Source organism: Lepidochelys kempii, chromosome 6, assembly GCF_965140265.1.
Source record: "Lepidochelys kempii isolate rLepKem1 chromosome 6, rLepKem1.hap2, whole genome shotgun sequence".
NCBI lineage: Eukaryota > Metazoa > Chordata > Testudines > Cheloniidae > Lepidochelys > Lepidochelys kempii.
The window spans coordinates 39564009-39582646 of NC_133261.1; the positions used below are offsets into that span (position 1 = coordinate 39564009).

The following is an 18638-nucleotide window of genomic DNA, read 5'->3' on the forward strand; positions in this document are numbered from 1 at the left end:
TGGCATTTTGGGATGTATAAGTAGGGGCATAGCGAGCAGATCGAGGGACGTGATCGTTCCCCTCTATTCGACATTGGTGAGGCCTCATCTGGAGTACTGTGTCCAGTTTTGGGCCCCACACTACAAGAAGGATGTGGATAAATTGGAGAGAGTCCAGCGAAGGGCAACAAAAATGATTAGGGGACTGGAACACATGAGTTATGAGGAGAGGCTGAGGGAGCTGGGATTGTTTAGCCTGCAGAAGAGAAGAATGAGGGGGGATTTGATAGCTGTTTTCAACTACCTGAAAGGGGGTTCCAAAGAGGATGGCTCTAGACTGTTCTCAATGGTAGCAGATGACAGAACGAGGAGTAATGGTCTCAAGTTGCAGTGGGGGAGGTTTAGATTGGATATTAGGAAAAACTTTTTCACTAAGAGGGTGGTGAAACACTGGAATGCGTTACCTAGGGAGGTGGTAGAATCTCCTTCCTTAGAGGTTTTTAAGGTCAGGCTTGACAAAGCCCCGGCTGGGATGATTTAACTGGGAATTGGTCCTGCTTCGAGCAGGGGGTTGGACTAGATGACCTTCTGGGGTCCCTTCCAACCCTGATATTCTATGATTCTATGAAGGCTGATATAAAAGATGACACCTTGAGGAGGATATCAGAAGAGCATCAAGATAGGAATCTCAGCACCTTCCCATTTCCCAGCAGTTTAAGAGGGATGGAGGGTTGGGAAGGAGGGACATTTCACCTGGGCACTGCCCCTGTTTGGTATGTTTAGTCACTTGGCTGTTAGGAGTCTGGTAAAATTCCCAAGTCCTTTGTGTGAGTGGCGAGATTCTGAAAGATTAAGGGGGAAGAGGAGCATGGTATTTTGGGATAAGAGATCTGGGAGGCAGAAGTGCATGAGGAGACAGAAATTACAGAAGAGGAGGTAGAGAACACAACATAGGGGAAGAGTTATACGGGAGTGGAAGCAGAAAGAGGAAACAGCTACGGAAGACAATGAAGGAAATATACACTATGATCTACAAAAGAAAAGGAAAGAAAGATGAGGAAGGTTAAAACCAAGAGAGAAAATAAATCTCATTTAAAAATATAAATAAAAGAAAATTGACCATATTTTCCAATAGCACACAACAAACACCACATAACCATCTTATTACTTTAAATTACAGAAGGTGTGGTTCTGGAATATGTATGAAGAAAATCACCAGTATATTTTACTAGTGGGCTTAGTCCACAGTAGGTACATTTTTCAAGCTCTGATTTTAATGAATAGTAATGTTTTGTAATTTATCATATTGAAATGCAACTTTTGTTGCCTTTTACGTTGGTGCCCAATTTACCTTCACCAGGCATCCAAGTACAGGGGTTATCCTTGTCACTGGGCCTACCCAAAGCTGTCCAGACAGGATCCTAATGACCTCCATCTATCTGGCCATATCTTGCCTCTTGAATCCCTCTCCTCCTTTAAGATGATTATAACCTTAGTGTTCATTCTCCGAGACCAACATTACTGATGAACCTTGGCACTGGCATCGAGGGGGCACTATTTCCTTGAACTGACATTTGTAATGTGACAAACCCTAAACCTAATCCAAACACATGGATCTCACATATTCGTGTACCTTAAGGAACCCTACCTATGTCTCAGGGAAAACAAGAACAACAGTTCTTCAAATGTGCATTTTAAACATGGAGCCCCTTTCATGATGCTGTTCATACCTTAATATAAATTTCAACCTTTTTCTTCAATGTGCATTTCATATGTACTCTAATGACTCACTAGCCAGTGCCAGACAAAAGTGAATTATTAATCAAGAAACAGCAGCCGTATGTTTAATAGGTACCAAATCAACAGAGGATATTTATAAAAAAAAAAAATCCTATAAAAAAAATGACAGAAATTTTTTTGAAAACCAACCAACCAACAAAAAAATCAAAATAGCAAAACCCTCTGTCAACATGAGCAGATTACAGTTCGGCTTTCCAGAAATGATCCCACAAATAATTAAGGAGACACTGCAAATGCAGCAACCTGGAACTAAAAAGTAATCTTAATAGGCTTTCAAGCATGCCATTGTCCCTCCACCTCCATTCATATTTAAGCAGCTTAAGCAAAGTACCTTTTACCCTGACACGTAAAGTGGTTTTGATCAAATAAAGTGAAGGTTTATACTGTAAACATAAAAAATATTTTATCCTAAGTGATTGTTTCAGAGAATTAAAAAAAGATTTTTGATTTTTTAAAAGGACAAACTGAAGTCGTTCACTGCGTCTTTTAATTAATTTAATTCCATCAGAACACATACGATGAACAGAATGAAAAGAAAAGCAAATTATTTCTGCGAGTGTGCTAAGCACTTCTCAAGTGGCTCGCTGTGTTCAGTGTGTCACGGCACGGTTCTGCTGACATACACGGCGGCAGATCGCCTCAGAAAATATGCTGCAATACAAACAAACACAGTTCTATTCTTGGCATTCTAAAATAGAACGGCTATGACGAAATGCTTTTGAGAGTTAGAAGCAAAATACAAACTTTATAAAAAAATAAGAGGGCCATATTTTGCTCTCATTGAGATCTGTGCATTGGTAAAGCAGACATCAATAAGAGCACAATTTGGCACTAGGTTTATTATTAACACAGCACACTGTCTAAAAAAAAGTCACACAGATTAATGCCTATTGTTCACAACGTAATTCTGGTTAGTGGAATTCAGTTTTTGTGAGAAAGGGACAATGCACAAAATTATGCTAAAGTGTACTTCTCATACATCACACAGGGAGCAATTCTTCTGGGTGAGGCTCTCTACCACTGATCTCGTGCTGGCCTGAGGACCGTTAGCTGTCAGTTCAGATTTCCTATCTTGAGACTTTCTTTCCTGGATTTTACTATTAATTTCCAGCTGTAGTCTACACATCTGTTCCTGTAGCTCACTGATCAGGTTCACTACTGACTGCAAGAAGGAAAGAGAGACAGGTGAGAAAGAAAATGAGGGGGATTAAGGAAGAAGTAAGGGCAGGAAGCATAGAAGATTATTTCACAGTCACAAGACTACGGAATACATGAAGCTGGGAAGAGACCAACTATAAAGAAACAAGCCTGATTTTCCCCTATGTGAGATAGGTACAAATGGGTGTAAATCTAGAGTAGCTCCATTTAAGTTAGTGCTCATATATCAAGGGGATGGATGTTTTAGAAATACCCAAGAGAGAGAAGTTAGTGGAGTTACTTGTGATTTACACCAGCATGAAGGAGATCAGAATTTGGCACCAGGTCTTTACCAATCTGGCCAGCAGGATACAGAGATATAATGACAACTGGAAACCATACTGTAACGTTGGCCAGTCCTGATAGCCGTTCTGGGGCAATTTCGGACCACAGCCAGACTTTTTTGTTGCAGCTGAAATGGGATCAGTTATATATATATATTAATATGTGCACCCAACATCATTTACTAGTAGAAAGTTGCCATGTGATCATTCTGGACTATAATCTACTGTCATATAATTTATGATTACAGACATCCATGTCAAAAGAAATCCTACTCCAGAAAATAAATTAGTTGACCTCCATTCTACTAGCACAGGGGTGGGCAAACTATGACCCATTGACTGGATCTGGCCCACCAGCCATTTTAATCTGGCCCTAGAGCTCCCGTTGGGGAGCGGGGTCTGGGGCTTGCCCCGCTCTGGCGCTCCAGACAGGGAGCAAGGTCAGGGGCCGCTCCATGCGGCTCCCAGAAGCAGCGGTATATCCCCACCTCCAGTGCTCCAACCAGTGAGCAGGGTTGGGGGGCTACTCCCGTGGCTCCCAGAAACAACGGCATGGCCCCCCTCTGGCTCCTATGTGAAAGGGCAGCCAGAGGCTCTGCTCTGCATGCTGCCCCTGCCCCAAGTGCCGCCCCTGCAGCTCCCATTGGCCAGGAACCGAGGCCAATGGGAGCTGCAGGGGTGGCACTTGGGGTGGGGGCAGCATGCAGAGCGGAGCCCCCTGGCTGAGCCTCCGCTTAGGAGCAGGAGAAGGGACATGCCGCTGCTTCCGGGAGCCGCCTGAGGTAAGCGCCGCCCGGAGCTTGCACCATTGAGCCTCCCGCCACACCCCAACACCCTGCCCCAGCCCTGATCTCTTTCCCGCCCTCCGAACCCCTCAGTCCCAGCCCGGAGCAAACTCCTCATCTCCAGCCCCACCCCAGAGCCCGCACCCCCAGCCAGAGCTCTCACCCCACTCCCCCCCCACACCCCGGTCGCAGCCTGGAGCCTCCTCTTGCACTCTGAACTCCTTATTTCTGGCCCCACCCTGGAGCCCACACCCCCAACCAGAGCCCTCACCCCGTCCTGCACCACAACCCCAATTTTGTGAGCATTCATGGTCTGCCATACAATTTCTATTCCCAGATGTGGCCCTCAGGCCAAAAAGTTTGCCCACCCCTGTACTAGCAGGTCACTTTATACTAGCAAGGATAAGAACAATAGGTCCCTAAACCATCCATTCTGCCATTTAGCCCCACCAACCTGGGAAGGTTCCTGACACACATGGTTAAGCAACACATATTGGAGAAGCCAAAATGATGCTCTAAAAAGGAAGGCACCAGAATGATAACACAATTTTAAAATAATCCTATGTAAATACATTCAGATGGGGAACAGCTTCCCTGGAACAGTCAATAAAACAGGACACTTCTAGTTATGGGAAGGAAACCAAGTGCAAGTCTGTAGTAAAAGCTATGTGATGTCCTATTCCCCCTCCTTAATTAAATGGCTCATAATCTTCAATGCTTCCTCAGAGATTACAAAAATTTGGAATTGCTCTCCTAATATTCATGTATATTGATATCACATATTTTACAGCTTTTTATTTTTCCTAGGTAAAGTAAATCTTATGACATTATTCAATCACCTAAGTGAGTGGGAAAGTTAATGGGCAGCAGAACATCTAGAGAGATTGGGGACCTGCAAAGGGGGCGGATGGGAGATTTCCAATTTTTCTATTACAAAACATGAAAATCCTCTTAAAAGTTTACACTTCCCTGAAACTCTCCTGCAGTGCAGTAAATGCAAAGCTAGCTAAAATTGTAGTAGGGATCACTGAGAACTTCTTTGTGCAGGGGAGCAGCTTACTGGGTCTAGGCATATACTATTCCAAACAAGCAAATATTCTACAGAATCAACCGAAGCGTACTAAAGGCACAGAACTCTGGAAGCAGGATCAAAGGCTTTATATATACCCTCCCTTTTAATTTCCAAAGGTATGAACATCAGCAAGTCTAGAGGAGTTATATGGCAGACAGGTATTTCATGCTAAGGCAATGATTCAAGCACAGGATAACTGTTAAGCACATACTGAAGTACTTTGCTGAACCAGGGCCTAAATATGTGCTGTTTTCAGATCCCTTCCTCCACTTAGCAGTGGTTTTATAGTGCAGATAAAATTATGAACAGACCCTTTAACATTTAGGAAAGGTTGCATGGCCTGTAAAGTCTGGCTTTACAGATTTTGCTACACTGTGCCAGGACTGTAGATAACAAAGCCAGTCCGCTGGAGCACCAGCTAATGCGAGTGGAACTGTATCCCTCATATGCTGAGAAGACTGAGTGACCACATCCATTAGTAACTTTGCAACAACACAGCAGGGCAGTGGGGAGGGAAGTGTTTCTGTAGCCAAACCCACCATCCTATCACAGTACTGCCAGGGGAACTCCTGGAAAGCACAGGCTTTGTGTAAAATCAGGATACTACCCAGAGATTTTCTATGTCTGGATTTTGTTCCATTCTCACAGTCATTGCCGCAACAAGGCAGCAGCTTTTTTAAAAAAATTAACACTGCACTGGTAAATTCCTATTGAGTACTGCTGCTGCTACAGGCTGAGATTTTCAAAGGAGACTAAGGGAGCTAGGTACTCATCTTCCACTGAATTTCAATGGGAGTTGGGCGCTTGCCTACCTCCCTTAGCCTCCTTTGAAAATCCCAGCTTTATTCTGCATTTGTCATTGGCAGGGAACAGGGAACACTACTAACCTTTATGAGGCAGAGCCAAGCTAGGATTTGCAGAATCCTGGTGAAATCAGATGTGTGGGGCCCAAGCAGACTTCTGTAGATATGGATTGGCACAGGTAAGGGGCTGGCAGCTACTCTAGTTGTAGGTTCCAGTCATGGCAATGCAGGAGTTTGGCAGCTGGGGGAAGGTCTCTTCTGCTTTCCAACTCTTTTCCACTTTCTCCAGTGACTGGTTCCTGGAACGTGGGGCCCTGTGTGTCTACTCACTCTGGACTTGCCTTGGGCCATCCCTGATAAGTTGGAGATGGTAAAACTCCTGTCCCCCTCAGAAAATAAGAGGGGTCCATACAGGGAAAATGAGAAGCTCTAGCTGAAGTCTCTGAAGCCTTTGTGGCTGCTTGTTCTCCTTTTTCAGGGAAACGGCTGAGAGTACATTATTTTTATCTTTCCCTTTTTGCTTCTCATCTTCTGGAATCTCTTTCTGTATGTTTTCCTATGCCAGGCCTTTTCTCTCTCAGCATTAAAGGCTGTTATAGCTAGAGTTTGATTTGGGCCAAAGAGCGGATCTAAACTCCCCTGGACTTTGGGGAAGTTTAGAGCCAGATCCAGGATCAAACTTTGTGGCTCTGAGCTTTCTCTGAATATAAGCACAAGCACAAGCATGTTCAGAAACAGTGAATGCGCCCTCTCTCTTTTGCCAATCTTTCCCCCACAGCTCTCAGACTGGGCTCAGAAGATCATGCAAATGAAATCTGGATTGAGGCCAAGTGATGCAAAAAACTGTACGTCAACTTCGCCTGTTAGCAGCTCCAGGACTGCAAGGTCCTAAACACCATAGTGATAGGCTCCTTAGGCCTGGTCTACATGGGGGGAGAGGGGTGGATCGATCTAAGATACGCAACTTCAGCTACGAGAATAGCATAGCTGAAGTCAATGTATCTTAGATCGACTTAGAATCACTTACTTCGCATCATTGCGGCGCGGGATTGATGGCCACCGCTCCCCCGTCGACTCCGCTTCCACCTCTCGCCCTGGTGGAGTTCCGGAGTCGATGGCAGAGCGATTGGGGATCGATTTATCGCTTCTACACTAGACGCGATAAATCGATCCACGATAGATCGATCACTACCCGCCAATTCGGCGGGTAGTGTAGGCATGGCCTTAGAGATACAGACATACCTGAGATAAATGTGTTTCTTTTGGTTTTAATTTCTAGATACAAACAAAAAGTGCCTCTCTAAATAACCTTAGCCACAACAGACAAGAAATCATCATACATGGGACGTAACTCTTCTTACTCAGCACTAAAATGGTGGCAAAGCAGAGATTAGTTGCTACTGTTTGTCTGAATCTTCTTATCCTAGTAAACTCTGAGCAGAAAACAATTACTGAAAAAACAAGAAACATTCCAAGATTCATTTTCCCATGGCTAAAAACTGTGGGTCCAATTCTGCCACCTGTCCTCATGTGAGTAAGAGTACCAGGATATGGCACAAAGCTCTGTCTTTGCATACACATACTCCCATTGAAGTAGTTTTGCCTGTATGATAACTTCAGGAAATTACACTGTTGCTTTATTACACCAGCAAATGAAACTATAAAACATACAAATCTGAAGAAAATGTACAGGGCAAGTTTATGTAGATGTGTTGAGGGCAGATATGGGGAAGCCACCACCTAATATGCCTATGTACACATAGCGCAGGTGTGTCCAATGCAGCAGGTCACTTGATACTGCAGCTCCTTACATAACCTCATTGTGTTTTTAAAATAATTTCCAAGAGATCCAGAGCTTAAGAACATAAAAATGGCCATACTGGGTCAGACCAAAGGTCCATCCAGCCCAGTATCCTGTCTGCCGACAGTGATCAATCCCAGGTGCCCCAGAGGGAGTGAACCTAACAGATAATGATCTAGTGATCTCTCTCCTGCCATCCATCTCCACCTCTGACAAACAGAGGCTAGGGACACCATTCCTTACCCATCCTGGTTAATAGCCATTAATGGACTTAACCTCCATGAATTTATCCAGTTCTCTTTTAAACCCTGTTATAGTCCTGGCCTTCACAACCTCCTCAGGCAAGGAGTTCCACAGATTGACTGTGCGCTGAGTGAAGAAGAACTTCCTTTTATTTGTTTTAAATATGCTACCCATTCATTTCATTTGGTGGCCCCTAGTTCTTATATTATGGGAACAAGTAAATAATTTTTCCTTACTCACTTTTTCCACACCACTCATGATTTTACATACCTCTATCATATCCCTCCTTAGTCTCCTCTTTTCCAAGCTGAAAAATCCTAGCCTCTTTAATCTCTCCTCATATGGTACCCGTTCCAAACCCCTAATCATTTTAGTTGCCCTTTTCTGAACCTTTTCTAATACCAGTAAATCTTTTTTGAGATGAGGGGACCACATCTGTACGCAGTATTCAAGATGTGGGCGTACCATGGATTTACATAAGGGCAATAAGATATTCTCTGTCTTTTTCTCTACCCTTTTTTAAATGATTCTTAACATCCCGTTTGCTTTTTAGAGAATTATCCACGATGACTCCAAGATCTTTCTCCTGATTAGTTGTAGCTAAATTAGCCCCCATCATATTGTATGTATAGTTGGGGTTATTTTTTCCAATATGCATTACTTTACATTCATCCACATTAAATTTCATTTGCCATTTTGTTGCCCAATCACTTAGTTTTGTGAGATCTTTTCTCCATTCTGAAAATTTACCATTTATTCCTACCCTTTGTTCCCTGTCTTTTAACCAGTTCTCAATCCATGACAGGATCTTCCCTCTTATCCCATGACAACTTAATTTAAGTAAGAGCCTTTGGTGAGGGACCTTGTCAAAGGCTTTCTGGAAATCTAAGTACACTATGTCCACTGGATCCCCCTTGTCCACGTTTGTTGATCCCCTCAAAGAACTCTAATAGATTAGTAAGACATGATCTCCCTTTACAGAAACCATGTTGACTTTTGCACAACGATTTATTTCTTCTATGTGTCTGACAATTTTATTCTTTACTATTGTTTCATCTAATTTGCCCCGTACTGACATTAGACTTACCGGTCTGTAATTGCCAGGATCACCTCTAGAGCCCTTCTTAAATATTACCCTTCTTAAGGAATTAAATATTTCTTCTAAAAAAAGGAAAAAGGTACAGAGAACTCTTCTGCTGGGACTCGAGAAACCAGCTCATAAACCTTTACAGTGATGCACTGTGACAGAAGAGAGTTATTCTGTGAAGTGGACATTAACGTTGCAAAGCTCAGGAGTGGAGCCTGTCCATTTACAAACATCTATCCTCTTGGCCCTCCTGTTACATGGATAAAAATAGCACTTTCAATTTAGCACGTGCTTTTGAAGAGCCAGTGACAAGTGGCATTCAGTGTGAAATTAATACCTTTGAGGGGAGCTTAGAGATACTCAATGGACTCTTTGTTACTAAGTAAAATCAAAACCAAACCACAGCTGCATGTTGTGCAGGACAAAGTGAACTGGATTTGAGAGATAAAACTCAGAGTCACTCCCAGAAGTATATCTTAATTTGCATTATCTTCCCCTAATACTAGAGATATAATTTAATAAATTCTATCTAGCTGATGGGAAACAGCTGGTTTCAAATATAAAAGCACAGAATTAAAAACTACAAATATGTTTTAATTGAATTATCCTGTGTTTTGGATCCTCATTTAAAAAATCCAATTGCAAGAGGCAAGTTTGAATATGCAACATAATTTGCAGGCAATTTAAAACGGCTTAGCTAGAGAATGCCTCTGGAGTAAAATAGCATTGGTGCTGGGGTGGGGCACAGCACCACCCCCTCTGGGTAGTGTTAACACAGTGTCCCATCAATCAATGTCACACCCACCTTGGTCAATCCCAGCCCCAGTCTAGAGCACAGTGATTGGCTGGCGGATGGTATGGTGCTGCCCAGAAAAGGTAGTGGCTGGTGAACGCAGCCTCTTTCCGCTGGCCTCCTGCATCTTCACCCACACTCCCATGCACCTAGCCTGTTCCAAATGTTTATTGCAGCTTCAATTTCATTTAACAGATGCAGTTACTACTGGGTGCTATGTACATTATGGTTATTTTGCTCAGTCAGTGTTGGTTTGCACAGGTTTGGCTCTCTGAAGCAATCAGGTGGGCCACAGTGTGACTCCTCAAACATCAGCACAGGTCAGTCTCAGTTTTTCTTACTTTGGCTATACAGGATCACAACTTTGGGTGGTGGTCTCTTAGCAGCCGGGATAAAACTGACCCTCACACTGGGGTTATGGTGGGGGTCAGGTCTACCAACCCTAGAGCAGTTGATAGTTTGGCACATACTTTAACCCAATGTTTCTCAACCATCCCCACCAAACTAGAACCTTCCCTATCACTTAGAATAGGGCAAGGTAGTCATGACCCCCATGTTGAAAACCCCTGACACAATCCAAAGGATATGGGATCACCCCATTCTGATGGAGGGTTTGGATTCTTGGGAGCAACTATCTCTTAGTGAGACATTTGGCGATTTCCTTGTGAAGTAGATTACACAGGCCTGCTTAGACCTTAGGGTTACATGGGATTCTACACTTAAAACACTGATAGTTCTGAGTGAAAAATCATGGGGAGGCCAAAGATGATAAAGGGACTGTTGTTACTTACTTGGCCATCAACCACTGCCAGAATTTATCCTCCTTAACGCTATCAAACTTTCAGAAGCCTTGGGAAGCTCAAAAAACCCAAATTCCAAACCTAGAAGTGAGCAGTAAATTACAGCTCCCATAGCTAACCTATGTAAGGTCAGTACATGTCCAACAGTTTGTTGGAAGCATTACGGAGGACAGATATTTTACACAACCTGAATTTCAAATCTCTCCTAAGTAAACTCAGTAAACACCCCATGTAAGAAAGAGATCTTGGAGTCATTGTGGATAGTTCTCTGAAAACATCCACTCAATGTGCAGCGCCAGTCAAAAAAAACGAACAGAATGCTGGGAATAATTAAGAAACGGATAGATAACAGGACAGAAAACAATGCCCCTATATAAATCTGTGGTGTGCACACACTTGGATACTGCATACCGTTCTGGTCACCCGATCTCAAAAAAGATAATTCCTCCACATAAGGGAAAATCCTGCCCTCCCACCGCACAGGTCTGGTGTTCATGAGTGCTTCAGAACCAGTACAGATCTGCTGTATGGGACCAGGCGACGATTGCGCAGAGCCACCAGCCATTTCCTCCACACAAATAGGGAGCATATCAGCTGTGGTAGACCTGAAACTGCAGTAGCAGCTGCAGAACTGCATTGTTGCCTTTGGAAGGATTCCTACACCCCTCTCCCACAGGTCTGTGGAGGAGGAAGGGTTAAGTGATGAACAACTTTAATGCATGATTTTGGAATGGACTCTGGGTCTGACTAAAGTGGCACAGTAACCTTTGAGATTAGTAAGTATAAAAAGGAAAACACAGACATAAATACAGTAGCAACTAGGGCAGATTACCAAAGGTACAGACAGTGCTCTGTAAGCGGGAGGCAGCTGTTGCACACGTATTTCAGCTCAAGTGCTTCTCAGAACTACAGTATAACGTACATGCATGAGACTGAGCATCAGAAAGTAAACAAGGAACTAACTGAGACTCACCTCAGCTTTGTTCTGCTTCTCTTCATATTCACTCTGTTCCTTTTCCATGCCAACCAACTTAATCTTCAGGTCTGAAACCTCTGCCATTAGATCTAGTTTCTGAGTCTCTAGTGACGTTCGACTTAGCAGCTCCTGAAAGAACAGCAGAGTTTCCCCCCTAATTACTATTATTTGTATAAAACACTAGCAGTGAACTAATGTAATACTAACATTTATGTGGACAAAAGTCCCTGCCCAAGGAGTTTACACTTTCAGTACAGATTCAAGATGACTCTATATCTTATTTAAGAGCCACATTCACTCAAAAGTATAATTTAAAGTTTTTTTAATTACTGTAAACAGTAATAGATTTTACTTTTAAGGATTTTTTAAAAAATAAACAGGAATTAAACAGTAATAAGGACCCAAGAGTTCTGAAGAAATTCAAATATGAAATTGCAGAACTAACATCTGAGGTATGTAACCTATCACTTAAATCAGACTCTGTACCAGATGGTTAGAGAGTAGCTAAAAAAGGGCTTCAGAGGCGATCCTGGCAATTGCAGGCCGGTAGGCCTAACTTCAGTACCAGAAAAATAGGTTGAAACTATAGTAAACCACAGAACTATCAGACATAAATAAATACTATATGTTAGGGAAGAGTCAACACAGCTTTTGTAAAGGGAAATCATGTATCAAACTATTAAAAATGTTTGAGACAGTCAAAAAGCATGAGGACAACAGTGATCTAGTTGATATAATGTACTTGGACTTTAAGTAAGCCTTTGATGAGGTCCCTCATCAAAGGTTCTTAAATAAAGTAAGCTGTCATGGGATAAGAGGGAAAAGCCACTCATGGATCAGTAACTGGTTAAAAGATAGAATACAAAGGGTAGGAATAAATGGTCAGTTTTCACAGTTGGAGAGAGGTAAATAGCAGGGTCCCCAGAGGAGCTGTACTAGGTCCAGTCCCGTAGAACATATGAATTAAAGATTTAGAAAACAGGGTGAACACTGAGGTGGCAAAGTTTGCAGATGATACTAAATTACTCAAGATAGTTAAGTCCAAAGCAGACCACAAAGAGTTACACAGGGATCTCGTAAAACTGAGTGATTGGACAACAAAATGGAAAATGAAATTCAATATTGATAAGTGCAAGTAATGTACATTGAAAAACATAATCCGAACTATACATACAAAATGACGGGTTCTAAATTAGCTGTTACGACTCGAGATCTGGGAGTTATCGTGGCAAGTTCTCTGAAAATATCCACTCAATGTGCAGCGCCAGTCAAAAAAGCTAACAGAATGTTAGGAATCATTAGGAAAGGGATAGATAATAAGACAGAAAATAATGCCCCTATATAAATCTGTGGTGTGCACACACTTGGATACTGCATACTGTTCTGGTCACCCGATCTCAAAAAAGATATATTACAATTAGAAAATTTGCAGAGATGGGTAACAGAAATGATTACAGGTATAGATCATCATCTATACGAGGTTAAAAAGACTGGGACTGCTCAGTTTAGAAAAGAGATGACCAAGAGGGCGGGAGGGGTCTACCAAAAAAGAGAAAGGTCTACAAATTCATGAATGATGTGGAGAAAGTGAATAGGGAAACACTATTAACTCCTTCACATAACACAAGAACTAAGGGTCACCTGATGAGATTAATAAGCAGCAAGCTTAAAGCAAACATAAGGATGCATTTTTTCCCACAATGCACAGTCAAGCTGAGGAACTTGCTGCCATGGCACATGATGAAGGCCAAAAGAATTAGCTAAATCCACAGAGAATAGGTCCATCAATGGCAATTAGCCAAGATGGTCAGGAATGCAACCCCATGGTGTCCCTAAACCTCCAACTGCCAGGAGATGGGACTGGACGACAGGGAATACTTGATAATTTCCCTGGACTGTTCATTTAATCGTCTGAAGCACCTGGCATTGGCCACTGTAAGAAGATAGGATACTGGGCTAGATGGACCACTGGTCTGACTCAGCATGGCCGTTCTTATGCACTCGCGGTCTATAATTTAAAAAACATGTGGCATTGCAGACAAGTTTGAAATAAGCATTTATTACTGTTGGAAAAAATAACTATTATATATGTTATTACTGGAATTGTGACAGATTTATAAAATATTAGAGTGAAAACATTTTCAAGTTCAACAGAATGCTCTATGAAGAAGAAAATAGCTGAAAAGAGATTGATTTTTCTGCAATAGCAAAACAAACAACTTGACTGCAAGTGTAAGAGGAAAGCAACCTTTTCTACCCCCTCCACTGTGTGTATCCTTCCAAGGATGTCAATGAATTTTGCAGCTATTTTTCCTAAATGTTCTTCCATATAAACTACTAGAGAATATTTTTTTCAGGAGAATGTTTGTGGCTGAGCTATTTCATGGCCAAGACACCAAGCTGGAGTATGTGGAGGCTGAATTAAGCACAAGCACATAATCCTACACAAATCTTCAGATGACACAATAGAAAACAGGATATCAGATAAAATCTTTTCATAGAGTTTTCTGCAGTCCTGTGGCTGAGTGCCTGAATTCCAGAACACTTACCCAGACAGAGATTGATTTTAATATTACGATGCAGTGATTTAGATTAACAAAGCTTTTTATAATGCATTATTCAGCAAAATATACTTTCCCAACATGGAATCCTATAAAAGGCCTGAGAAATCCACTTCTATTGCTGCGTTAACAGAGACAGTCAACTTCTTTCCTATCATGTGAAATGCACCTTGAAAGTTTTCTTTGCACATTGTAGCAACTGTTAATTTTGGAAGAGAACGCATGCTGCAAAGTGAACAACGTTGAATGGAAAGTGATGTGATCTAGTTGGAATCCAGCACAGAAGACAATATCTAAACTGAGCCACATACTAAACTAGAAACATTTGGCCAAGGCTTTTGCTTAAGCAAGTGAGCTGAGTTTATTTTCTGAAGTATTAGAAATCTATGGTAGAGCATGGCATGCTTTGGATAGAAATAGCAAAAGTGATTCTCATACCAGTCTCGCGTCGTGTTTGGAAAACAAGATTTATCTCCTCGCACTTTTCAATTTCCATGGCAGTCAAAGACAAGAAAATAAGATGACAAAGAATATAATTTTCAAAAGCACCTAACGTACTTAAAAAACAGGAGGTACTTGTGGCACCTTAGAGACTAACAAATTTATTAGAGCATAAGCTTTCGTGGGCTACAGCCCACTTCATTGGATGCATTGAATGGAACATATAGGAAGAAGATATATTATACACACATACAGAGAAGGTGGAATTTGCCATACAAACTGTAAGAGGCTAATTAATTAAAATGAGCAATTATCAGCAGAAGAAAAAAAAACTTTTGTAGTGATAATCAAGATGGCCTATTTAGACAGTTGACAAGAAGGTGTGAGGATACTTAACATGTGGAAATAAATTCAATATGTGTAGGTCGGAATATGAACAAGAGGCTGCTCGGCAGCTCTCCAACACGAGTTTCTACAAGCCATTACCCTCTGATCCCACTGAGAGTTACCAAAAGCAACTACAGCATTTGCTCAAGAAACTTCCTGAAAAAGCACAAGATCAAATCCGCACAGACACACCCCTGGAACCCCGACCTGGGATATTCTATCTACTACCCAAGATCCATAAACCTGGAAATCCTGGGCACCCCATCATCTCAGGCATTGGCACCCTGACAGCAGGATTGTCTGGCTATGTAGACTCCCTCCTCAGGCCCTACGCTACCAGCACTCCCAGCTACCTTCGAGACACCACTGACTTCCTGAGGAAACTACAATCCATCGGTGATCTTCCTGATAACACCATCCTGGCCACTATGGATGTAGAAGCCCTCTACACCAACATTCCACACAAAGATGGACTACAAGCCGTCAAGAACACTATCCCCGATAATGTCACGGCTAACCTGGTGGCTGAACTTTGTGACTTTGTCCTTACCCATAACTACTTCACATTTGGGGACAATGTATACCTTCAGATCAGCGGCACTGCTATGGGTACCCGCATGGCCCCACAGTATGCCAACATTTTTATGGCTGATTTAGAACAACGCTTCCTCAGCTCTCGTCCCCTAAAGCCCCTACTCTACTTGCGCTATATTGATGACATCTTCATCATCTGGACCCATGGAAAAGAAGCCCTTGAGGAATTCCACCATGATTTCAACAATTTCCATCCCACCACCAACCTCAGCCTGGTCCAGTCCACACAAGAGATCCACTTCCTGGACACTACAGTGCTAATAAACAATGGTCACATAAATACCACCCTATACCGGAAACCTACTGACCGCTATTCCTACCTGCATGCCTCCAGCTTTCACCCTGACCACACCACACGATCCATCGTCTACAGCCAAGCTCTGCGATACAACCGCATTTGCTCCAACCCCTCAGACAGAGACAAACACCTACAAGATCTCTGTCAAGCTTTCTTACAACTACAATACCCACCTGCAGAAGTAAAGAAACAGATTGATAGAGCCAGAAGAGTTCCCAGAAGTTACCTACTACAGGACAGGCCTAACAAAGAAAATAACAGAACGCCACTAGCCGTCACCTTCAGCCCCCAACTAAAACCCCTCCAACGCATTATTAAGGATCTACAACCTATCCTAAAGGATGACCCAACACTCTCACAAATCTTGGGAGACAGGCCAGTCCTTGCCTACAGACAGCCCCGCAACCTGAAGCAAATACAACCACCAACAACCAAGAACCACTAACCCAGGAACTTATCCTTGCAACAAAGCCCGTTGCCAACTGTGCCCACATATCTATTCAGGGGACACCATCACAGGGCCTAATAACATCAGCCACACTATCAGAGGCTCGTTCACCTGCACATCCACCAATGTGATATATGCCATCATGTGCCAGCAATGCCCCTCTGCCATGTACATTGGTCAAACTGGACAGTCTCTACGTAAAAGAATAAATGGACACAAATCAGATGTCAAGAATTATAACATTCATAAACCAGTCGGAGAACACTTCAATCTCTCTGGTCACGCGATCACAGACATGAAGGTCGCTATCTTAAGGCAGTTTCCACGATATGCATCTGAGGAAGTGAGCTGTAGCTCACGAAAGCTTATGCTCTAATAAATTGGTTAGTCTCTAAGGTGCCACAAGTCCTCCTTTTCTTTTTGCGAATACAGACTAACACGGCTGTTACTCTGAAACCTGTCAATATGTGTAATGACCCAGCCACTCCCAGTCTCTATTCAAACCCAAGTTAATGGTATCTAGTTTGCATATTAATTGAAGCTCAGCAGTTTCTCATTGGAGTCTGCTTTTGAAGCTTTTCTGTTACAAAATTGCCACCTTTAAATCTGTTACTGAGTGGCCAGAGAGGTTGAAGCGTTCTCCTACTGATTTTTGAATGTTATGATTCCTGATGTCAGATTTGTGTCCATTTATTCTTTTGCATAGAGACTGTCTGGTCTGGCCAATGTACATGGCAGAGGGGCATTGCTGGCACATGATGGCATATATCACATTGGTAGACGTGCAGGTGAATGAGCCCCTGATGGCGTGGCTAATGTGATTAGGTCCTATGATGGTGTCACTTGAATAAATATGTGGACAGAGTTGGCATCAGGCTTTGTTGCAAGGATAGGTTCCTGGGTTAGTGTTTTTGTTGTGTGGTGTGTGGTTGCTGGAGAGTATTTGCTTTAGGTTGGGGGGCTGTCTGTAAGCGAGGATTGGTCTATCTCCCAAGATCTGTGAGAGTGAGGGATCATTTTTCAGGATAGGTTGTAGATCTTTGATGATGCGCTGGAGAGATTTTAGTTGGGGGCTGAAGGTGACAGCTAGTGGCGTTCTGTTATTTTCTTTGTTGGGCTTGTCCTGTAGTAGGTGACTTCTGGGTACTCTTCTGGCTCTGTCAATCTGTTTTTTCACTTCAGCAGGTAGGTACTGTAGTTTTAAGAATGCTTGATAGAGATCTTGTAGGTGTTTGTCTCTGTTAGAGGGATTGTAGCAAATGCGGTTGTATCTTAGAGCTTGGCTGTATACAATGGATCGTGTGATGTGTCCTGGATGGAAGCTGGAGGCTTGTAGGTAAGTATAGCGGTCAGTAGGTTTCCTGTATAGGGTGGTGTTTATGTGACCATTGCTTATTAGCACAGTAGTGTCCAGGAAATGGACTGCTTGTGTGGATTGGTCTAGGCTGAGGTTGATGGTGGGATGGAAATAGTTGAAATCATGGTGGAATTGCTCAAGGGCTTCTTTTCCATGGGTCCAGATGATGATGATGTCATCAATGTAGCGCAAGTAGAGTAGGGGCTTTAGGGGACGAGAGCTGAGGAAGCGTTGTTCTAAGTCAGCCATAAAAATGTTGGCATACTGTGGGGCCATGCGGGTACCCATTGCAGTGCTGCTGATTTGAAGGTATATATTGTCCCCAAATGTGAAATAGTTATGTGTGAGGACAAAGTCACAAAGTTCAGCCACCAGGTTTGCTGTGACATTATCGGGGATACTGTTCCTGATGGCTTGTAGTCCATCTTTGTGTGGAATGTTGGTGTAGAGGGCTTCTACACCCATTGGGGCCAGGATGGTGTTTTGTGGAAGAACACTGATGGATTGTAGTTTCTTCAGGAAGTCAGTGGTGTCTCGAAGATAGCTGGGAGTCCTCGTAGTGTAGCGATGAAGTGAGCTGTAGCTCACGAAAGCTTATGCTCAAATAAATTTGTTAGTCTCTAAGGTGCCACAAGTACTCCTGTTCTTTTTGCGGATACAGACTAACACGGCTGCTACTCTGAAACCTAAGGTACTTAGCTCCACCTCTGACCCATTTTCCAGAGTGATGTATACTTTTAGGAGCCTAAACCTGCTTGAAAGTCAATGAGTCTTAAGTGTCTAAGTAACCTTTAAAATTGAATGTCAGCTCCTAAAGCACATAGGCATATTTTGAAAATTTTACCCAAAATCTCAAATAGGGTACTAAAGAAAGGGGGCTAGACTCTGATTTCATTTACATGAGGTAAATCCAGAGGAATTTCACTGAAGTC

At 42.7% G+C, this 18638-nt stretch overlaps 1 protein-coding gene across 15 annotated transcripts in view; it reads right to left on the bottom strand.

Annotated features, from left to right (window-relative positions):
* The window catches only part of PPFIBP2 (PPFIA binding protein 2), a 217809-nt gene that overhangs the window by 47160 nt on the left and 152011 nt on the right, over positions 1-18638 (bottom strand). For 11 of the 15 annotated variants that reach the window (XM_073347678.1, XM_073347667.1, XM_073347668.1 and 8 more), the window contains 2 exons: positions 11618-11749; positions 2759-2941 (listed from right to left, as the gene is read on the bottom strand). In XM_073347678.1, the coding sequence (XP_073203779.1) occupies positions 2759-2941; positions 11618-11749 (315 nt within the window). The remainder of the gene's footprint in view (positions 1-2758; positions 2942-11617; positions 11750-18638) is intronic. The other 4 variants (XM_073347677.1, XM_073347675.1, XM_073347674.1 and 1 more) reach the window with 1 other exon arrangement.